Raw genomic sequence first — 24,958 nt, 5'->3', positions numbered from 1 at the left:
CAAGCTGCTATGTGAGGGGACATGACAAAGATATAGACAAAGTAGTATGGAGGATACAAAGGTCTCAAACGTCCTTTTGTTTGACTTGATAATTTAGGACATGTTACACCACATACACTCCAGTAGTTTAGGAAAAAAAAAGAAAAAAAAAGATAAATAAAGTGTAAAACACCATCTTCCCAGATTATTGGCACACTTTCCCCTAAGAAAACACAACCAGCCATAAGTATCAATATTCTTAGTATAAGAAAGACTCATATATAGACACATAATATATATATACACACTAACCAGTGTTACAACAGAAGGCAACTAGTGACTTAGTGTCTGAAAAACAATTGTTCTCACTTACAGAGTTTTGAGATACGGATAACTATTGAAAAGCATCTCACTTTCATATAACACGTAACAAAAAACACGTAACAAAAACTTGTTCATTTGTATTCAGAGTGAATAGCGAGGGAGGGAGAAGCAACAGAGGAAGGGTTGGGATTCAAGTTGTTTAATCTACCCTTACTCACCAGGAGATTCTCCTGACAAATCCGGGGCTTGGGCTGAATCTAAAGAAGAAACCACACTGACAGCATTTGCAGGAATACCCATAGCAGCTGTAGAAGTGGAAACGGTTGATTTCTTTGGTGGTACAACAACACTCCTAGATGAAGACAAAAAGTTAGTAAATAACATTGTATGAAGGTTCACACATCATGATCCTTGTTTACCCATCTAGCATATACACTTCTATGTCCTGCAAAAGTACCGTTCCTTTCCTGTTTTCTTTTTCCATCATCTCTGGCAATCTACCCTAACCAAAAGGACACTTCGTCCTTGTTTAGTTTTTACGGTACACTTTAATATATCATCCACTTCCACAAATTCCATGACAAACAAGCACACAGTTAGAAGATCAGCAAGATAAGTGACCTGCAAGTAGGTTTTACTTTTCACCTTAGTTTCACTAAGATTTGGTTTTAAACTTCAGGCAACCATTTACAACAGGTATCACAGCATTCAAAATGAAAACATTAAGATAAATTATCAACACTCAGTGTTGCCTTGACGGTATACTACTTCTGGTATTCTAATGCAGAACAAAAGACTAATTGAAGAAAGATATACTATAGCTAAAAACATCCTAACAGATACCCATATGCACATACTAACATTCACACATCTTAAAAATATGGTTAAGGCATGAATTTGAGTATATCTTGTCAATCAAGTTTTACTTATATAACAAATCAAAACATTCTTTGGAGTTGAAGAGAGAATCTCCATCTTGTATACAAGTTAAACATCACGCCTTATAGTCAGCATTAAAGATTACACAAGAGGAAAAGATGCAAAGTGACAAGTTAGGCATGGAGATTTATATCACATGTTACTAAGACATCTATTTATGCTATACCAATTTCAATTAAATTGTAGTACTTTATTCCAAATACCTAAAAGGCCTTGTTAAGCATACGTTAAAGGCATTTTTAATTGCAAGTTAGCTCCATAAACATGCAAAAACCCAGCTAATGAGGTAAAGAGTACAGCTGATATATAATGCACTCCCACAGCAGCGCTTACTTTTAATTACCTGGTGTTAACCGTAAGCCGAAAGTCTTCAACATTCAATTTATTTAATCACATCTTTTGTTGACAGTACTATAACTACACACTGGAAGTATTCCCTTAATAGCTTTAAAATATTCATTTTCTACATAAAGTAACTTAGAAACTTGACCCAAATTCTGGTGTGATAATAACAACCAAAGAAGTTCCGTCAAATATTTCTGAAATAGTTTTTGCTAGAATGGGAAAAAAAGGACTGTATTTGACCCCCTTCTTCAGTCCAAAGGATGTCACAGAAGCTAGAACACATTACTGATTAAATCAACTCTCCTTAATGGCAGGAGTAGGCAGGCACCATACTTGGAAGCAGTACATGTCATATCATTATAAGGGTGACTGCTAATGTTAACTATACACTAAAAAAATAGAAGCAACAACACCTGAGCCCCAAGTCAAGATTGTGTCTAAACCATGAATTTTGCTCATATGTTCATGTCAGTTTCCTTGAAACATGAACAATGCACTAGAAAACCCATTCATATATTTAGACTGTCTTCTAAATTTTAGCCACATTACCAACTAATTTTGCATCACCCAGGTATAAGAAGGGGATCTCTCACTCAATATTCTGTGACATTCACTGCATGGAAACTGTTACTACTGTTCTATAACACACATTCAAATACCTGGAAGGGACTGGATAATTAATACAAGTTCACTGAGTACAAGATGCACGCACACGTAGTAAACTTCTGGACATTTCTCCAACTTTCATGACCCAGCACTGAAGTCCAGGTGTGTTCCTTTACAGATTTTAAGTTCTTTTACTGTATAGGTATCCAATTCAAGAAATACTGATCAATAATACTAAACCCAAATCATACAGACATATTACAAATACATGTCTATTCCTGTGGATTCTATGAGATCTCAGTGCACGAGGTGGAAATATTTCTTTGCACACCCACTAAGTTACAGAAACAATTATCCATTTGCTGCTAACTAACACACACAATTATTTCGGATGCAAGGTGATATGGAAGAATATTTAGTGACAGATTTTGGTGCACATGTAGATGGCAATTGTGCACATATAGGTACTGTCTGTTCAAAACATATTATTCATGTAAGTAATTTTAAATTGGAAAACACCAAATTACCTTGAGGATAAAACCAAATCCTTTAGAGAAATTTTCTGCTTCCAGGGCTTAAAGTCAATCAGAATTGTCTCAAAACATCAAATCAGAATGGCTGTGTCCTCTGAATGCTACTGATCCTACTGTTTGATTCTACTTAAGAGCCCCCGGAACTATGGAACAGGTGGTATTTTAAAGGGCAAGCCAGACCCACACCTTAAAAAAAATTACACATAAATGGTTGAACTTCCACTAATTTTAAAAATTAGAACTGCATTCTTTCAGATGAAAATAGAGAAATGAACATGCTGGAAGGATCAAGAAGGAATTTTAGAACAATTTTAGCACTACTACAAGAAGCTCCTCACAGGACAAGTAAGAGTTCTGGAACTTCATGGGAGCAAGGAAGCCTGTGTGCAGATGGAGCTATTACCTTAACACTGCTCATCTGCAGCTGACAATGAGTGGAGACAAAAGAAATCCCAGCTACAACAGTCTTACATTTTCTGTGCTGTTTCTGACACAACACTATATATTATCATTCCTTCCTGTAAACTTCTACTGACCTTCAGTGTGCTTAAGTGTAGCTGCACTGAGGGAGTAGTTTCAGCAAGTTGCCAGACTCTCCATAGCTACCCAAGGAGAGGTGCATTCGAGCAAAAGAATTAGAATTTTTTTTTTCTGGGCTGCAACAGACAGCAGTAAATGACCACAATGGTCTCTTCTGCCTTTTAAGATCTTTTGTATACCTCCTCACCTCCAAATCTGTAGAAGTTTGGGAATACAAGTACAGCTGCTTCTCTCATCTTCAGTAACTTACTTTCCATGCAGTATATAAAAAAGGAATTATATTCTAACACTTCCATTATAATTTTCAGTATCTAGCAATGGCATTCACTTCAAGGAAAGTAATCTGATTACTAGCACCAGGAGTGTGGCACTAATACACAGCTGCAAAGTACAGCTGTTAGCAGGCTTTTTTTTTTTTTAATTACTCAACATCATTCCTTTTGCTTTGATTCAAGCAATAAAAATTAATAAGTACAGGTTTCAGACTTCAAAATATAGAAGAACGTATGCGGCCTTATAAACAGTACACATGGGTGTGCCCGTGTATATTCCAGACACAGTCACCACATGCTTTAAGCAAGAGACACTGACACTCACAAAGTTTTCTGAGAAATTTAGGTTGTTTAAAATATCCCACTGAAAAAAAAGTTTTAGCTTTTAGCTAAAAAAAAAAAAACAAAAAAAACCAACAACTACTTCATAAATTATACGATAATTCCTATATTTAAAGGTCATGTTAGATCTTGGTCCCCTCTGTTACAAGCTTGCTTAAGGATTCAGAGTGTTCGTGATGCACCACAGTCAAAGACTTCTGCTGTGCTCCATAAGTATTCAGCAAGAAAAAAGGCAACAGTACAGGGGCTGGAGAAATTGCTGCTTCACATTAAAAAATCTGAACCTTGGAAGAAAACTTTGGCTTTGAACAACTCGCTATTCTAGTCTCAGACTAGTCCCGAGCAGAATTTATTTTAGATAGTGATCTTCAACAGTCAACTGAAATTATTGCAACTTTTCCAGTCAAAATAAAAAAAGAAACAGTATTGCTGGTGAGGAAAAAAGGTCCCTTCTCCTGACAGCTGTGTCAATCTGAAGCACACACACAAAAGAAGTGCTGGATATTGTCCAGAAATGCAATGTAATGAAACACCAAACCCAGAATGTACTTTGCCTCTGTCCTCTGGTCAGTTGCCATGACCTTCTGATTCAAAAAAATCCTTAAAATAGCTCAAGAACAACAAACCAAAACATCGAAGTATCTTAACATAATTGCTTTATAGCTATGCATTGCTGAATTATTTGCAATGTAATGTTTGCTACTATGTATGTCTTCCCTTTCAACAGTGCAACCGACCAATGTTACAGTTGCAAGATTTGTTTTAAGAGCTTCCATTTCCAGGACTTCTTCAAGGTATGAAAGTACAGCTTGGCAGTCACTTACAGATTCATATTTGCCACATACTCGAAAGCAAATTAAGATATTTGAAGCATAAACATTGGTCATGTTTCTTTATTTACATTCTGAAATTCCTACATTTTCCCTTATTTGTGTAGTAATATGGTATTTTCTTTGAATATTTAGGTGGAAATGCAACTGTGTTCAAACAGAAATATTTGCCATTAACCATCAATGTTCATTTGTGTTCTTCTTTCAAAAGATTATTCAAATGTTAATAGAAGTAAAATGAATACAACTGGCAGAAAGAATACATGAGACAGTTGAAAATCAAGATTAAATATTGTAATAAATAAACTATGTGGAAAACATGGAGTATTTAGCACATTATTAAATCAGGTAAATTTGTCAGAGAAGTGTCTTAAAATTTAATGTGTTTCCAACTTCCCTCAAGTAATAGGGCACTTGCTTTTAAAAAGTACACAAGTAAGTCCTTTTTAGTAGCTAAATTGATAAGCATTTCTTAAAAAGTTAAATATAGCTACACATGCGAATAAAATATTCATCAGTAAGTGGCCTTATAGTATATTTCCTCAGATCTAAAAAATAACATATTTTTAAAAACATCTGTAATCATGCATTAATTTCATCAGAATAACAACATACATTAAGTAACCTCACACATGGGTAGAAATGTGTCATATGGAAGGAAACCGTCAATACATTTTACTCCTTAACTTTCCCATTATCACACGATTTCAATTAACGCTATGCTTTGGGGTTACCTTTGTATATAACATCCTTTATCACCATATTCAGATACAGAAGAAATAAAATAAACTAGAAAAATTGCACAAAAATTGTTCTTAAGGTGTAATTTAAGCAGACCTCAAGCACTGTGGTAAAAATCATAGTTTAGTTGCCTCATTTACATGACTGTAGATGTTTGCCTTTTTTTACTTTAAAATCAAATATTTAAGGTTTAAAGTAGGAATTTACAGCACATGAACTGATAAACATACATCAGGCATAGTGAGAACTAGCCACCATAAATACATCTTAGCCAGAAGGTCAGTGTTATTAGTCCCAATTATGCTGAAGTGTAAGAAGCCTTCGTGTTGCAGACAATTATTCACTGCTGAATGAGCACACACCACTGAGCTGAACACTGACTTCCATCACAGACAAAGGCTTACATAATAATGATCTATTCTGCCAAATTCTATAAGGATATACTTATTGAAAGCTTTCTTGGTTTCAGATCACTGATTCCTCTGTTTCAATACGAAGATATAAAATATCTATAAATATCTCCTAAATTTTGAGTACATTTTCCTAATTATTTTTTTAAGTTGGCAAGTCTGCAATTAATTTTAAATATATTTCAAGTTACAAATTTTCCTTGGGTGCGAGTCAAATATTCCTAATACAACATGGGCCAGGCCAAACTGATTACCTCACTATAATTTAAAAATACTTACATGAGCTCTAATTCCTCTTGACATACAGGAATTTATGCAGATTTAATTCTTAGCATTCCATTTTTTAGCATTGAACAGCCACACAGGTGACAGTTTGTCTGTTTCCCTATGGGATAATGGTTTTAATTCAAAACCAAAAGAAGTTAGTCTTGTTCCAGGGTACCAGAACGATGCCCACTGCAGGGCTCCTATGCAATGAGCAAAAGACCAATAAAGAGGATCAGAGACTTATTTTTACCTCTACTTTGAGAGCCAGGAAAGCAGCCTGCCATGTCAGAGTCATTCTATGGGCTCTGCTGTCTGTAGATAATACCCATTCTCTTATGTCCCAGTTGAAATACCCAAGGAGAAAAGAAGAATGAAAGACTCTCAAAGCCATGAGAGATCGGGGCAGGGGGGGAAGAGATGATAGAAAGAATACAATCAATTTTGTAAGAGAACTTTAAAATCAGCTTGGCAGGGAGAAGACTTCAAATGGTTTGCCTCTTCAGCCCCTGCATAATACAAATTGTTGGTGTGCCAAAAGAGCTGAGCTTCTCATCACAGCATATGTGCCTTGATCTACAGATCCACCATTCTCATATTCTGTCTTTACCTGTACCTGGTAGACTTAATCTTGTCAACAAGTTTATTCTTTTTACATCTGAGGGCCAAAGCAATGAAGTCTAAAATATAAAAAAAGGACTTTGATTAAATTTAACCAAAATACCACAACCAACCATTACAAAGGCATATGCACGCCACTGACTGACAAATGCGTAAACAGGCTGAGCCAAACTAAGCAGCTTATAGATGATGTTCCAAAAAGATAAACAAGCTTATTAACATATCTGTTCTGTAAGTTACAGCATAGCTGCATATTTAAGCTCTATGGTACATGACCATGATTTAAGAGCCTATATTCCTCTGAACCCTCAGCATCAGCTTCCTATGACATGATTATTGAGTGTTTCCACAAAGAGCAGTAGAAGCCAGGAGAGACCAACGTTTTATTTAAAATTGCACAGTAAAAATGGCAAGTGATAGGTTATGGGTTTTATTAGACTAACTGAAGAAAAATGTCATCTCTTTTTTTATCCTAAGCTTTGGTTATTTTTATTTCTGTTTTATTTAAATTTGCTTGCATTAGCCCCCCCTCTTTTTCTACAAGTTTACTACTAAATAAGAAAACTGCTGGTTTAGGACACACTGAAATTGGAACATTAATTCATGTCCCTACAGATCTTGGGAAAAAGCCAATGCAAGTCCTGAACTTTATCATGATAAACCCCTGGCACCCACTAATCACAAGATTGTATCTTCACATAAGATAAGGGGAAGATTTTTGGCATGGGAATGAACACACACACCTAGCTGTTTGCAAAGGCTTGCAACCTGGCAGCCTTTCAGTAAGGTTTCACTCACATAGCTGTTACTGTATACTCTCCAGCTATGGCTGGGAAGTTGATAATCCTTAAGATATGAGGAGAGTTTTGATTTCTGACACAGCATTCCTGAGATAAATGCAGGATCAGAGAGATGCTTTGAAATTCCCAGAGATACCCCACTGGTAAACTGCTACATGGGAACAACTTTTAACAAAGTGTCTTTTAAAAAGAAAAAAAAAAAAAGTTAACTCACAGAACTTGTGTTTGCCCCCAAACAATATATTAACTGCAAAACAGACACAGAAAATAAGAGAGCATCCCAAAGCCTGTTTTTCCAAACTTTCCCAATATACCTTAATATTTTTGTCTACCCCAGAGGTAAGAGCTACTATTTCCAACTCTATTATAGTTTCTTGTATACAGGTTTTTCTTTTGCTGGTACAATTCCTTCCCACTGTTGTCACTAGGTGTCATTTCAGAGCATAAACTTGTATTTTAAGCAGAGTTGTACTATATAAAGATACAGTCACCTTCAAGTGGTCATGACACTTTCTTGTCTATATAATTTTAAATATAAATTAATATAAGATATAAATTTGAACTATAAATGTTCATATATACAGTTATTCTGATTTATTAGCTAGTTAGCAACATGCCTTATCATAGATCAACATATTTACCATAGATGCAAGATTGTGCATGGCACTACCTGATGATAATTGACTAGTTCACCATTAAGTACAGTGTCTACCTGACATACCCACAAAAGCAAGGAAATGAAAAATTAAGCCACCTAGAAACACAGAGCTGCTGACATGCCAAGGTCACATACAATTGCTGAAGGACAAAATATTTTATACTAGCTCATGACCTTTTCCTGACATATTTAGCCCCACCCACTAAACATGAAAAGTCACAGGAAACTAATACCCGCAAATTATTACTCTGAAGCAGTGCAGATAGCTACATAAAGCCCTACAAAACCCCTTGCCCTCTGCTCTTCCATTCACAAGCATGGTGTGGTCTACTGCTGCAGTACATGCAGCCCTTTCACTCCTCTGTGTATATTGCTTCATCAGACTAGCTTCCTTTCAGTATCTGATACCGTAATTATGTCTCATGGTTAAGTGAGAGTATGTTGAGAGTTGTGGTTATAAATGGCTGGCAATTCAGAGTTGGGAAAAGGAGAACGGAGTCCAGCTGGGACAGTACAGCACTGGAAAAGTAAAAGGGCAAAATAGCAAGTAGTTCAACTTTTCAGTGACTTGCTTTACAAGACACACTGCAACTATACAGAGAAAAAAACACAGAACTGCAAATGACTGAAGGGCTGCTGCCAATGCCCGGTGTTTCATTAGTGTACATGTTATCAAATTAAATCTCACTGTTTCCTCTGATAAGGTTTTGTAGGTATAATCTGCCTATGTCAGATATCAGGACTGCAGGTGCCCAATTACTTCCTGGCTAGTTAACCTGCTTTACACCAATTCAAATCAGATTTGCACAGGCAGCACAAACCTTCAGTTTTAGCAATAGCTAAAAAATAATTCCTAAATGCCACATGCACTTCTGTACCGGTTCTCCAGACAAACGTTATTTTGTGGTTCAAATCTCTACCACTCAGCAATGAACAATAAGAATTTCCTGAGGAAAAACATTAGTCACAGACTAAAACATTATGCTATTCCACATCGACTGCTCACTTGCAGAGCAATAAGGAAGTGCTAAAAGCACTTGGGCAGCAGCAGGGAGAGGCGTGACAAGTTCTAATTCAGTGTCCCTCTTCTACCAATTTTCCCCCTCTGCCTCCATCCTCCTACTGCTCCCAAAACAAGTCCTCCTGTTTAGCATCGCAAGCAGAACACTGTATTTACTTTGAGACAAGAGCAGGGGGGCCAAATGCTAGCGTACACCATCTGTGTCTAATCCAGCCAGGCAACCACCACCACCTCTTCCCCCACTAGTGATATGGCAACCTGAGTTGAGCAGGCATGCTGTGACAGCTGCATCCACACCCCTGCCAGAGCTGCACTCCTTTCTTGAGTCATCTAAGTTTGCTAGTTTGAGCAAGGCAGCCATAGACAGCAAAGACATCAGAGCCAGAGGAAGTTCAGGTAGAAGCAGATGATCAGATACTGGTATGGTAACAAGGGATTCCCTTGCACCAGATAGATCGCAGGATTTCTGGGTATGACTAAGGCTTTTTTAGAGGCAGGAATTCAAATGCTATGGGATTCTTTCCTTCTTAGATTTCTTTGTTGGTTTTGGGAATCCTGGAGAGATAAGGAGCTAATGAGACTGAGATGTAGGGGACACCAAAATTATAATCAGGAAAGAGGGACTTCAATCTAAAAGGAAAAGAAAGAGAAACAAAGCAGGAATGCTCCATTTTAAATCCACCATGGCATTTGAGTATTAAGAAAGGCAGATATTTATTAAAATGAAACAAAATTTAAAAAGCTATTACAACAACAAAGCAAATCTGACAGTTTAGGGATATACCTACTGAATGAAGCCTGAAAGATTTAAAGTAGGCCTTTAGCACCAGAAGGCAGAACACATGCATTTTCGTAAATTAATATGGGAGTATTCTATAGGTAGAAGGACACCTAGATGATTACTGCATTGTTTTCAATCCATTTGTAACTATTATTAAACCAGTATTCTTTTGCAGGTGCAACAGTAACTAGATACAGCTTTGTGATCAGTACACAAGCTGATCTACACATAGTTACTTTAAGTTATTTAATGTCCAGTTTATTTCCTGAGTCCTTTAAAACTAGCTAAATATGCATAGTACAGCAGCACTCATCTGCAAGTTCTGCACTTAGGAAGAGGTGAACAGGAAAGACAAACAGCTTACACCCGTAATCTTTTCTTTCAGTCTTGCAGTCATTTCTAGGCAATTTATTGGCCCTTTTACCATATTGCTTCTGAGCTGTAACATGTATGGAGACAGGAAAGTTAACTCTTATAAAGAGGTGCTGGCTTCAAGACCTTCAAGTGTAACCCAATCACAAGTCATTTTTCATTTCCACAGTCCTTTGTAGCATAACATTTCATCCCATGAGTTGCAGAGCATACCTTCATGACGAACCTATGTGATGTCAGCAGACTTTGTAGTCAGAGATTCTACTTGTTAAAGCATCTTGATTATATTAAGTACTAGATGACACTGTACATCAGATCTGGCGAACTGAAGTGTAAATTTTTTCTGTTCCTCACAGATATCTTAAGGAAAATGAAATAGCCCAAATATTTTGGAAGTTACATTACCTGTCAAAGGAATGGAACTGTACAGGCTGCTCAGCAGCTCCATCGCCAAGAACTCCAAGGAAGGTTGGTGGCAGAAGAGCAGTATCCACTGCAGTCCCATCAGCTGGTGTGCTTACCAAGCTTCTCAGGATGTCCTTTACGTTGACATTTTTTGCAGGTGGCACAGAAGCTGCAGGCTTACTATCCTCTGTTCCTGTCTCACTTCTGCCCTCCTGAGACTTATTTACTTCTAATGAGAGTGTGCATAGTACTTCACTGATTGCATCTGGACCTGCACTGACATTCAGAGGTCCTGCTTCAGTAACACTACCAGAACTGTTTGTTTGCCCTGAAGCTGATTCCTCCCCGAGACCAGAATCCCTTCTTTGTACAGATACTGTACTTTCTGAATCTTCAGTGGAGGCTGAAGGACCAACAGCAGCAGATGGGTTTTCCAGATCTGTTCATACCAAAAACAGAAAACACATTTTAAGTTGATTATTAACAGAATTGCATTCACCACATTGCTCCTAAAGAAGTAACACCAATAGGTGACAAGTGAAATAACAGCTGTAAGTATTTCTTCTTCCCTACTTAGAGATTTAACATTATCTATAAGTATTTAATAGGAAACTTAGAACACAAAAATTTCCTTCTAATTTCTGAGAAGCCTGAAAAGTTATAGCATCCAAAAATTGAGACAAGGAAATAGAAGGTATTGGCTCAACAGTCAAAGAATGAAAATTAATCAATTGCCCTAAAGAAGAATAGGAAAAAGAAATCTTATAGTGGAAACAAAAAGCTGCCAGTCTATGCTTATGCATACCTAACCTTATGCAAAATAGTAATGTTTCTGCAACAAGCATTTGTGAATACTTAGCTACTTCAGTGAGACTAACCACCTCTACACAGCAAAATCAACCTAGAGATTAGGTTCTTCTCAGATCAGAAAAAGATTCACAAAAATACTGAGGCAAATTGAATACTATATTGTTTACTTATGTGGTTACAGTGTGCATATTTCTATACAATTTCACATGGACTTCTACAGTTTTTGAGATACATAAGCCACATTATTTCATTTGGCCAAATGATTAACAGTTCACCTGTAGCAGGAGTTTCATTATTTTCATTCTCTGATTCCTTGAATGACTGACTGTGGTTTGGTGGTCGTCTTTCATTCTGGGGTTCCAGTATATCTCTGTATTTTGAAACCATGAGCACAGATATAAAATATACAACAGCCAAAGCCAAAAACTGAGCCTGTTTACTATCCTCCTGTAAAAAAAGGACACACACACAGATTTTTCCATTACAATTTCAGCAGCATGTTTATTTTTCTGTAAAGTATGCCCAGCGCTACCATAAACAGACCAAGAGTAAGCTGATATGTCAACAATGGAAGAACAATATTCTCTAGTCAGAGTTTGTCTCACCTATAAAGCTAGGGAATGCAGCAACTGTATTCAGATGGCACTAATCCTTTCATTTTTCATTTATAAATATGACAACTCTGACTAAAGATTGTGTGTTTTGACTACATGCTTCAAATTAGTGCAGGGACTAGATCCCCTTTATTTATTTACAGGTGTTTCCTCTATTACGTTTCCTCAAATGCACCAAGATATTAACAGCATTTGCTGTGAAGTACAATCAGGCAAGCGTACTCAACAAAACTGTAAAAGCATTTCTAAACTATTATATATTAATGAAGGAAGTGGAAGAAATCCCAGAACCAATGTTAAGGTTTTATTTCATTATCAGATTGTTCAGATGGATGTTCTGTACTATGTACAATTTAAACAAGAATTGGCAAATATGCATTTGCATTACAGCTGTAACTTTATGAAGAGATTTTAAGAAAATCTTAAAAACAAAACTTAATACGAATTATACCAGGTACCTCCCCAGAGTACTCAGTCACTCCTAGTGAAACAGAGGAAAGAGCCACATTCCAGATCTGACTAGATGTTATGATTTAGCCTAAGCCTATCCCCTTTGGCTGTTGAAGGAAGAAAAGCTTTGTACACTTTGGGATCACAGGAGAACCGAATATTTGGATTCTCCACTGATCAATCAGTAAGAGCAAGTGTGTTTGGGGTTTTTTTCCCCTCATTTACATAAGGGCTCAGGCAGCATTCAAATTTTCCCTCTAAGCAGTTCAAGAAGGTAAGTTAAAACTATAAAGCTCATTTTATCATGCCTGTAGTGCCTATTGAAGCCCCACATTCCATGAAGAGGTCTTTATCAAGCTATACCGGGAGAAGTTTAAGAGAAGGTCTCTATTAAGAACTAGATAACATCAATGGATCCTATCTGTTACACTGAAAAAACAACCTATAATCCCCTTGATTCAACCCAAATCCTTAACTTTCAGAGAACAAGACAGAAAGAGTAAGATAATAACAGGTTAGCATCAGGCAAGCAGTATGAGATTGATGAAAGTCCCCTACAATGGTAAGGATTATAAAGAATTTTTTTGCTAGACGAATTTTTGCAAAACAGTTTCCAACTGTACTTAATAAAGTGAATTAGCAGTGATCCAGTGAATTAGCACCACCCCTTCCTTAATTTTTCTGCTATGTTTGTAGAACTCCTTGAAATAAAGTTCATATACTACTGAAAGTACTACTGGTGATGGTTAAGTGGAATCCATCTGAGTTACTCCTGTACTGGTTCAAATCGTGCCAATCACAATTCTGTGTGCTGAACAAAATGTAAGAAACTGCATGCAAATTGAACATAAAATATTTAGATGCAAGTATAAGCAGCTGAGATAAAAACTGTTCCAAAACAGATCTTTTAAAGTCTATTTTTTTTTCCACAGCTCAACACAGTAGCCAAAAAGCAGAGTTATTGCATCATTTCATATTTATTCGTGAAACAGAAAACCTGGTGGATTAGATACGCAAAAAAAGAAAAAAGGAGAGGTTGTGTGTGTATATTGGTTATTCTAAAAGAAAAAATGACTACACAAAATTTGCTTGATTTTGAAGATTGCATCATTAAGATTATTTCAGTTGCCACCAGTATGGAAGATTCACTTCCTATTACTCTTTTGCACACTGACACAGAAGTAGGGGTTGAAAGAAGATTGTTTCAATCAATAGTTGCTGTAAAGATAAAAACCAAAGATCCTTCACTATTCTGGATAGAACAAAAGTCACTATGTAAATCATTATACTTGCTAAATAGTCCAATTATTGTAAAATAAGTTCTGGTGTCCAAGCTTGTGGCCACCAATGACTCACAGGCATCATAGCTGCTGTATTTGCTTACAGAGATGGTTTTTTTAAGCAATCAATCTCAATTTCCTCAATATCAGCTATAAAGTTGCTGACATAGGGAAAAGATATTTTTAGTCAATTCAAGACTCAAAAGCATATGCATATTTACAGCACATGCACACAAATTGGTTCCTCTGAGGGGAAGTAAAGGAATTAGAGATGACCTCTAATTTTTAATTAGCTAGAAAGATACTCATTTTTCATAAAGTATACATAAACATCTTTATGATACATACTATACATAAACAGTTTGTCCATGTACACAATGTGAAAGTATGTATTTGTACTAAACACAACATATTTCATATACAATAGGCAGAATTCCAAAGAATCAGCTCTTGGGAACACACTGAAGAGCCTGATTGGCAGGCAGCAATTTTAACCTCTCCCTCTTTCCAATCCCAAACACTACAACAGCTGCAGAGTATTACAAGTTCCTAATTGCTGCAAGCAGTGTTCATTTTTTGTAAATTCAATTTAGCCAAACTGCGTAACATATAACAAGTGTTCAGCAAACAGATATACGCAGAAATCCAGCTATAAAGAAAACAACAGTATCTGTAACTTACTATATCTCTGAACACTACTGCTCGAAGTCGATTAATATCCATATCCTGCAGAAGTCTGTCATGGTCTCGTATTGGAGAAATGCCACCAGTCACAATGTCCACTGGACTCTATTTAAAAAAAAAACCAAAAAAACCAAAACAACCAAACCAATTGTTTCAAATTGTGTTTTTAAAAGCATTCTACCAAGAATCATTAAGTGTGTACAATCACCCACTGTACATCATACTGTCATAACTAGAGCACAAAGAGCAGATATGCATTTCTTATTTAAAGGAATTTAAAAAAATCTGGCAAATTCTCGTGACAGATTAATTTCACTGTGGGAGGTTAAATATCTAAGTGTTAAATTCACATCTTGGAAAAACTACTTCACGATTTCCAACGTTCACACCCTTCAGCTCTATTAAAGTATCAGTGGTGCAGGTATAAATTTAAAAACTTATCCCGCCATACAGAGTAATAATTACTGGCTCTTGTGTTCCTCAATATGGTCTTATACTTACCTTTGCTGCAGACTTTCCTGTTCCTGTAAAGCCCTGCACTGTTTTTTGGTTCTTCACAATGTCTCCAATAGGCTTCATCTGTGCATGCTGCTGACACTCCAAGCAATTTCTTACTGCTACCGCACATACTTAAAGGGAGAAGAAACGTGAAGAATTACTCTGGGAAATAGTATTGTCTATATCCCTTACAGAGATGTGTAATACATTTCTGTTTATCACTTCAACTAAAAAGTTGAAGTACATCAATAAAATGATATTTTGCTTCCATAAATTTTAAATAGTCACCAAACCAATGCTCAAAATTCTTTAATAATTTATAATTAATAATTAATACTAAACTATTAGAACATGTATGCTATATCTAATGGATACTTCAAAGTGAGTAAGCTAGCATCCTTCATTGAAAATTTACCATACATACAACCATGGCACGGGGAGAGTGAAGAGAGCTAATTTCACAGACTAGCAAGGAAGAAAGACAAGTGATACACTAGTGAAACAAATGGCAACGTTTGCTTCACAATGCTCTGTTACTCTTGGACTGACGTTCTGAAGTTACACGATTTATTTTCTTAGCTTCACAATTATACCTGTTTCATCTTCTAACATTATTTTCAAAGGAAAAAAGAACTACCCCACCTCTATACCTGTTTGCATCCCATAAATCTTGTTCTACCTGCACAAAGTTTTAATTGCCTAGAAAGGGAGAGGAAGGCTAGTTACTGTTGAGGCTCTGAGCTGCTCTGGCACTCATGCAAATTAAACTTTTCATTACAAAAAGTCTTACAGCATGCAATTAGCATGAATACTCTCCTCCTGTATTAACTGAACCCAGTTATGATCTTGTATATTCTCATTTCCAGAAGAGTCATTACTTTTTTAGGTAATGACCACTTTCAACCCAATTTGAAACATACTATAATATTGGGTACAACTACTGCCCAATTTGAACCCTACTCTTTAGAAATTTACATCTCTAGTTTTCTTCATACTTTCAGCTACTGACCTCAAGATTTAAACCTCTTTTCTACGTATTGTAAAGGTTCATGTTGTTGTACAGAGTATAAGATTTCTTTTTCTTAAAGCTGCCACATTCTCAGTCTTGACTGTTTGGGGAACTTTGTCAAAAGAAATATCTTCATGGATAAAATGAATATTTGCATCCACAACAGTCAGGCTACCAAACTTAATAATTTATTTTATTTAAACTTTTTAAAGAGGAAAAGAACCCCATATATATGCATTGAAGAATACAGTAATAGTAAAATAGTAAAAGATCCCAATGCTTCTTTGACTAAATTTAATCTTGATTTAACAAAAAAAGGAGAGGGCGAAACAAAAAGGTAACAATTGCTAACTATTTAGTAACAGCAAGCTCCTATGCTCAGTAAGTGTTTTTATTTGCTTACCCAGACGAAGACATTGTCGCAGAATTCCTCCGGATGACATATTTTTCTCAGACTCAATTTCAGTGAAACCAAGAGAGCTTGCAAAAATTAGCACATCCACAAGGCTGATTAATCTCTGGAGGAACGTTAAAGATGCTTCTACTGAAAGTCCTTGAGTTGGCTCAATATTCTCCAATTCATGCTACACAGAGAAAAATTGAAAGCAACATTTACTTCTTCACAAAGGTGATATTCCTACAACTTCAATGAAAAAGAAGTATCCTGGAAGTCCATTTTCTGTCACATGCAAAAGTGGTAATTAGTCACATTCTAGTTACAATTATTAGTATTGGGATTTAATCCCATTCCAGACCACTGTGGGACAGTGAAGCCAAGCAACTTCTTTTTATGTCTTCAGGCAAAGAGGGCATGCACCCAATTTATCTTAGGGAAAGCACAGAGGTAGCAAAGGGAGGAAAGAGATGCTTGTGGAAATATCCCACATGCATTCTTGTTTTCCAAAAGGACAGATATAATAGTTAATACACTGCATAAAGAAAGGCATCCTCCCACAAGAGACAAATATTCAAATAAAAATGAAATTTCTTACAGTAGCAGATGTAGCAGCAGAAAGCAATGGCAATATACCACCACAAGCCATGATCATGTTGTCCATCACTTGAGAGATGAGATGAATTGTGTTGTGCACAAATATGACATTGTCACTGCTATTCACAAAGTCCATCACAGTTTTTGTAGAATGGCTGTCCAAAAAAACCATTCAGAATACAGGTTTATTTTTGTGGTATTTTAGCATCTTTATGCTTTCATAAAACTGAAACAAGAAAGTTAGCAATGGGGCAGCAAGTAACACATGACTGTAAGGGTCAACTGATGTACCTTAATCTAAACCTAAAACTACCTTTCCTTTCTGTTCTTAAACCTCTCTAAATCACACTTAGCTAAAAACATCAAGATGTGTGTTAATCATCACTTGGATAAAGGCACAGTGACTTTTGCTATAGCAAGTAATCATAGACCAGCCTATAATATATCAGGCAATAGAATAGTTTCCTGGAAGTGTGAACCATATCTTGAATCTTTGGAAAAATAAAGCAAATACTAAGGGCTTCTCAGAGAAATTAAAAATCAACAAAACACAAAAACTTAAATCCTGTTAAACATGGAAATAGATTTTCAAAACAGAACCTAAACTAAAAATACATTTTAGCTACATCCAATTATGTCTTGAGAGGTCAATTTAATCACATCCTAAAAATTAGTCAGACAAAATTCACCACAGTTTAAATAGGTTTTAATCACTTAAGTACTGTATTTCTTCATCCTTACATTCCTTTTTATCAGGTCAGTACAGCTATACAGTTCAATTTAAATTTGCCATTCACTACTACAAGCTAGTAATAGACACCACTCTTATTTAAGTTATTAAATCTTAATGCAGAATTACCACGGTTTTCAAAGTTTCCTTTTTTTACTAAATTCAACTTGATGATTACATTCCAGATACCTGTTACAAGTTAATTTTTAAAGGCATAGAACATCTCTGTTCACAGAACCCTATCAAAGCAGCAATATAGTGTGTGTAAATGCAGACGTAATAAATACTATTTGGGATAGATTTTTTTTTTCTCCATATTCAGATACTAATAAAAGATGCAGGCCCTTACATACATTAGGAACATGAAAATCACGGTCCAATAAAAATCAACAGCAAGACTGCCATTGACTTAAATGTAGCCAGGATTTCAGTCAAAATGTATGTGCAGGCCCTCAACCAAAACACATTTATGTCTGTAAAAAGCCTTAAAAAAAAAATCTGAGACTATTTGTGTATAGGTCACAAAATAAGTAAAGCTATTGAATAATGAGTAAAATACCAGATGTGCAAAATTCAAAGTCAAAGAGCGACTCTGATGCAGTTTCAACAAAATCTCAAGTTAATTATAATTGAAATGCCAGTCTAGATCATTCCATATAAAGCATAGAAATTTACCTTCTCCACATCTGTATATCTGTTTCTATGGAAAAAAGTAAGTCTGTGAGCAAGCGTTGATGCATCAGTGACCACTTAAACTCAGGAATACGGAACACAGTTGACCTAGAGTCTCTTCTCTGCCCATCTGATGAAGCAGCTAGCTCTTGTCCTGAAGAATCTTGCTGCCTTGAGGGCTGAATACACAGTTTGCAGACAAAAGAAACCCCACACTCTAATTAGTTTCCATGGAATACACTGAAATGCATTTAAGAGACTTGAGATTTTAGATATTCAACAAGTTTAGACTGCGTACCATGTTACAAATAAAGCTAAAACTATTACACAAATGCTATTTAATGGATATACCAAACCTACAAACTAGTCTACAGCTGCACTACCACACCTGTCAGTCCAGGCATACACAAGAAGCAACCCAACCTTACCACAGGGGGAGTATATGTTGCTGTAGACAGTGGTTTTCCTCCTTTAAGGAAGAATGGTGCAGAATGAAGAGCATCCATTAGCAGGTATCTCTGCAGAAGGGAAGTACTCAGATATGTGACTATTTAACCATGAAAAGCTGAGTTAGAAACTAGAGACTAGAGGGGTGGAGCACTGCAGCATGCAACAGAAACCCAGTTTTAAATTACACTTGCACAAAAAAGGTAGGCTGATGTGATGGAGTGACAATCATATCAAATTTTATAGTTTCAAATATATATATATATATATCACGTACCTGCAGAGTAACTAGTGTAAAAAATATTTTCACAAGTTCCATCAGGATACCAAAGAAACTTAGTGTTATTTTTTCCTGCACAAGCAATGTTTGCTTCTCAATAATTATGAGTTGAGATTATAGGAGACCAGATTGAAAAGAGTGAAAGGAAGGTTGAGTAAAGAAGCAGAAGAAACTGTAAATAAAATCCTCTCAGAATATATAAGTTTCTTTCAATTCTTCAAACTTAAGAAGTATCAACACAGACAAAGTGTCCATCTAGCCAAATACTCAGTCTCCATCAGCATGCGTAAGTGCATGTACAAAGAATAAAACCTTAGAGACTTCTCAGTACACAAATTAGTAAGAATTATGGCTATTTTAATCAGGGGTTGAAAGTATTCTTTAGATAACTCACAAAATCTACACACATTAAAATCCCCAAAATGTGTATAGGCACACTTTTTCAAAACTTTCACAAAATACAAACTTCCTTTTCTTTTTAAGCTAGACAGATGAAGGATAGATAGAATTTACCTCAGGTATGGATCTAGGGGGCAGAGGTGTTTCTAGACATGTGTTAGCTTTCAGTTCCAGTCTTTCTGTATCTGATGCAACACTAGAAACATCAAGCTTGGCGATTCTTTTCTCAGAGGCTCCAGCAGGCTCTGGTACATGTGCATTTGCATTTTCTTCAGCTGTTTTGCTTTCACTAAAAAGAATCTTTTCTTCCTCCAGCTTCTTCTTCCCTTTCGAATCCGGTTGAGTTGCTACTTCTTGAACTGCGGAACTCACTGTCTCCGGTAAAGAAGCAAGTTCTTGTTTTTTCCCATCCACACCTTCAGTATCTTCGGATTTTAAAAGCACAGATTCAGATTGCTTCCCTATTGCTTTTTCACGCTTTGTCACTTTGCTTTCATTAGAGCTACGTTCCTTGTTCAATTCTGCATACTCTTCTGAAGGTAAAGGCATACTACTTTCCTCTTTCAAATCAACAAAGTCATCCTCATCTTCCATGTCTACTGTTGATTTTTCCAGTCTTTCTGGACTTTCAGGAGTTTCTCGTTCCAAAGTAGTTTGCATTGCTAAAGAAGCAGCAGTGACAGCTACTGTTTCTTCCTCAAGCTCGTCAGCTTTACTCAAAGAATCTTCAATTGCTTCAGCTATTCCAGTACTAATTTCTGAAACACTGGTCTTTATTGTTTCCGGCTCTGGAGAAAATTCTGCACAAGGCACTGCTTTTAAATCCTCTGTAGTCTCCCTGTCTTCCCCCTCTAACTCCTCCCTATGATTAGACACTGAATGAGTTTGTTGGTCACCATCCAATGAGGTATTTGTCTCTTTTTTTTCAGTACTGCACTCAATATCATCAATAACGCAGGAAGGAGCAGTAGCATCTTCTTTTAACTCCAAACATTGTTGCTTTCTCTTGATTTCAGCTTCTTTGCTAACTCCAGAGATTGTTCTAATTGGAGTTGAAGCCCGTATTCCACTCCCTTCACCTCCTTTCCCTTGGTACTCCCTGTACATTTGAGAAAGACTCTCTTTGTGCATTTCAAAAGTTACCTAGAAGAACAGAATTGAAAGTACATTAAAAATTATACATTAATGACTCTTTTATCTGAAAAAAAAAAACCAAAATCATTTCTCAAATCACAAAGTTATACTACAAATTTATATTGGATACTGTTCTCATGATACAAAATAATTTCACATTGGAGATCACTTCAACTGAGAGCAAGTCTTTCTTAAGTGTACCTGTTATTCCTGGCCAAAAGAAAGAAAAGAAAAAAAAAAAGTAACACCAGAGTCAAAAAAATCCTAGACTGATCCTAAGGATAGGAAATTAAGTATTTACTAGAAGTACTCAGAGTTTTAAAGACTACTTCTAGTAAAAGAAGTGAAAATGTTTAAAGTTTAATACTTACAGTTAACACTTGCATTATTTCCTAGGTTAATTACAGTGATCTGTAATTAGAGTTGTCTGTGCTACTTGCATTCAGGTAATTGTATAGCATACAGGTAAAAATGCGACAGCATAACATCCAGAGAGTTACTGACTTTGAGATAGCTGACAATCTCAATTTTTTTGTAAGGGGAGACACTGTGACAAGTAGCAGGAACACTTACTATAGTTGAGCTTTCACATCATTTTAGCACCTTGAGCACGTTCAACAATCCGCAAAGATAAATAAACTTTCGAGAAGTTTACATTAAAAAAAAAACAAAACAACCAATCTCACAAAGTCAGAGCAGAGAGAAGCATGTAATGAAGCTAAAACCCTGAGGATCTCCAAATGACACCTAAAATTCTTCAGAGGACTTTTCCTCTGGTGAATGCTATTTACCAAGTCTAAAAGGCACGTGAGAACAGCTACACAATCTGATTAAAGCGAGAAGGTCTTCCTATGGATGAGCTGAAAAAAATTATTGTTGTTTTTAGGTATATATAAAAATTCCAGATAGAAAAATTCTTTGTATACTTACTGATAAAACTAATTTGCCCTAAAAAAATAGCTGTGTGTTGAAAGAAAATCGTACTACACTAACTGAAGTTTTTATTATGCTGTCATTCGATTTAGTTTATCCATACCTTTCTATTTAGGGTTTAGATTTATATTCTACAATAGACGTGTTTGTTATCTGTGAGCTTAGTTCTCAAAATTTTCCCAACATATAGGCTGCAGCTGAGGGTTTTATTTTTTTTAAACCATTTTCCTTATCACAAACATCTTCCATAGACAAAGCAGAGCAGTACATTTTACTAAACATATGAATACATATTTTCTTATTCTCTTACATACTAAACTCATTCATTTGGATCTCATCTAAAAATTCCACATAGATGGTAGTCAAAGTGACGATTAGTCAGTAGGAATATTTTCTCTTAGGATGATACATGTAAGTCAAAAACTAACTTGACAGGTTAAAAAGGTACTAGAAATTATAATTAACAAATCAGGAGGAGCAAAGAAAAAACAAAGGTAAAAAGGAATATTCTTGGCAGGTTGTGTTGTCAACATTATCTTTTTAACATATTATTTTCTCCATCAATCAAATATAAATTAAAGTATTGTAGGAACAGTGTACTATTCTAACACGACCTGAAGCATGTTATTTGTTCAAGTTGATTTAATTGAAACTTGAGCCTCTAGCAATAGAAATGGGATATCTTCCTCCTCCTGTTTAAAAAAAAGTCTTCCTGTACTAGTTTTAAAACAGTTATGTACAAACAAAAAAACGTGAATGATTACAAATAACTGAAAGCTCATCCATCTGTCACAATGGATCTATAAAATATTTGACTATAGGTTATTGCTAAAATGGGGGGTGGGGGCACAGCACATTATTATTTTAGAAATACTTCCTTCCAGAACTGTATCACAGTCAGGTTGTCAAAAGCAACCCAAAACATATCATGCTAATAAGCTCTCCTTTGCACTTTTATTTGTTTTCAAAAACATGATTAGGCAAAGCTGCTACTTTTGGTCAAATCATTACTTTTGTGAAGAAGAAATCTTGACAGCTTGACCTTATGTCCAGCTAGCTTTCCCTCTTCTCTCTCTCCCTGTTGCTTCCTCCATTTCCAAAACTACTAAAAAGTTTTATTCCAACAAGTACTAGAGAGACAGTCAACAAATAAAAATACTGTTGGTTTATTTCAGCAAAACTTACCGTATGTACTTCCCAGAAAGTACACGAACCCCACAATATGTATAACATGTTACCTACACAATGCAAGTATAGCTGTGATAACATAGCTACCTTTATCCATTTCTGTCCTCAGTATCAGACTTGTTATTGCAACATTCATTTTAAAAAATACATGGGAAAAATGACTCCTCAAAAGTATTTGCAAGCTTTAGCTACACTGCATACTTACTCTTTTAACACTGTTAAGCTACATCCAAGTATGAGACCTGGATTCTACTCTGGTTATGCACTGCTTCCAAGACTTTGAACAAGTCTCAGGTCTAGCCTCAAAATCTTATTTCACTAGTTTCCTTGAACAAAGGCAAAGCAATATAAAGATGAAGATAAGAACGGCACTGCTGCGGCCATTTCTCCCCAGTACAAATGGGGATAGGCAATGATGATGCTAAGATGATCACAAGATAGTGGCTGGAAGGACCTCTAACAAAACACGATTTCCTTCAGTGCTCAAACTTGAGTGCAATGCAGAGTAGTACATGACTCACAGAATCTGTTCGATAACAGCAACAATTCAATCTTAATAGAGATATTTTGCAGGGCTGGCAGTTATTAAATCCACCTTGCAAAAAGAGCACATTCACAGTGTTGCAAGAGTTTCATCAAGCAACACTTGATGCTTACACCAGTCCTTACAAAACACAACAAGCTTTAACAGTAATATAAAGTTCTAAGTTCTGGCAGCCCTATCTAAGCAAGTGCTTTGATAAATTACCAACCTGGTTAAAGCAAATTGCAAGCATCAAAGAATATAACTTTAAACATGTTCTAAAAGCATATCATCAGTTCTGTTACAGCTGCCTTCCCCTAGCACTTCAAGGAATCACTGAGGTGAAGGCCAGAAAGTAACATCAGATCATCTAGGTGAGCCCTCAATTTTAAGCCACGTTCCTACACTTTAAGCCCAGTAACATGGATTGGATAACAGCATCCAGAAAGTGGTCCAGCCTTGGTTTTAGAAATCAAGAGATGAAATGTCCCCTGGATCATTTGTTCAAATCTACTCTATCATCTTAAAAAAAAAAAAAAGTATCATTCTTCGTTTTGAAAGTCTAGATTCAATTCAATTTCTAGTCGCTAATTATGTCTGTATTTCCAAGTTATTAAAAATACCTTGACGAGGAAGAAATACCATGTTTTCAAAGGTTTTGTTTTTTCTTTAACATATTATAACAATGTTTTTAAAAGCCCAAAAGATGGAGAAGTAACAGGACCATCTAAAAAGAATGAGCTTTCATTCTGAAGGACTAGAATCCTTCCTGTGACCCCCTTCTGCAACCTTTCCAGTGTTTCAAAAAATTTTTAATACTGTGAACATCCACATTTTCATGCATCATTCCAGTCTAAGTCTCACTAAACTTATATGCAGGAGTAAAAGCAACCTACCTCATAGCTTCCCACTTTCCACTCCATGAACACATTCTACAGTGCTGGCAACTACTTTTGGAGAAATGGTCATTTAGTTATATCTCAGTTTGTATAACCTGTGAAGTACTGTTTTTCTGTAATGCTGATTTTTTTCCTAGTGTGCTACCAAGCCAATCCCCTTTATAAAAAAAGCTGATTGCAGCTTCAGATTTTCTCTTACCAACCAAATTGATCATCTTGTTAACAGCATTAAATCAACCTTCCTTGAAAATAAGTCAAAATCCACTGTCCGTAAGCCCAGGGTTGTGAGCTTGCTTTTGCTCTCCTCCCTCCCCTTAGGATCCTGAACTCCACAATCTCATGGTCACTGCAGCCAAGGCTGCCTTTGACCTTCTCATTCCCAACAAGCCCCTTGTTGTTGGTAAGTATGAGGGTCCAGCAAAACACTTCTCCTCATTGGCTCCTCTATCACTTGGAAGAGGAACAAATTGTCAATGAACTCAAGGAACCTCCTGGATTGCTTATGTCCTGCTGTGCTGTCCCTCCAGCATACATCAGGCCCATGAGGGCCAGGGCCTGCAAACATGCAGCTGCTCCTATCTATCTGTGGAGGACCTCATCTGCTTGTTCCTCCTGGTCAGGCAGCCTTTAGCAG

General features: G+C 36.2%; 1 protein-coding gene across 2 annotated transcripts in view; it reads right to left on the bottom strand.

Annotated features, from left to right (window-relative positions):
- LRBA (LPS responsive beige-like anchor protein) overlaps positions 1 to 24,958 on the bottom strand; it is a 434,876-nt gene that overhangs the window by 323,648 nt on the left and 86,270 nt on the right. For both annotated transcript variants that reach the window (XM_075034981.1, XM_075034972.1), the window contains 9 exons: positions 19,762 to 20,790; positions 18,525 to 18,700; positions 17,121 to 17,274; positions 16,532 to 16,712; positions 15,123 to 15,250; positions 14,619 to 14,726; positions 11,869 to 12,040; positions 10,784 to 11,222; positions 522 to 655 (listed from right to left, as the gene is read on the bottom strand). In XM_075034981.1, the coding sequence (XP_074891082.1) occupies positions 522 to 655; positions 10,784 to 11,222; positions 11,869 to 12,040; positions 14,619 to 14,726; positions 15,123 to 15,250; positions 16,532 to 16,712; positions 17,121 to 17,274; positions 18,525 to 18,700; positions 19,762 to 20,790 (2,521 nt within the window). The remainder of the gene's footprint in view (positions 1 to 521; positions 656 to 10,783; positions 11,223 to 11,868; positions 12,041 to 14,618; positions 14,727 to 15,122; positions 15,251 to 16,531; positions 16,713 to 17,120; positions 17,275 to 18,524; positions 18,701 to 19,761; positions 20,791 to 24,958) is intronic.

The sequence above is a fragment of the Buteo buteo genome, chromosome 1 (genome assembly GCF_964188355.1).
Source record: "Buteo buteo chromosome 1, bButBut1.hap1.1, whole genome shotgun sequence".
Lineage (NCBI taxonomy): Eukaryota > Metazoa > Chordata > Aves > Accipitriformes > Accipitridae > Buteo > Buteo buteo.
Note: the sequence above shows the minus strand (reverse complement) of the source record. Positions and strands in the feature narration are given on the sequence as shown.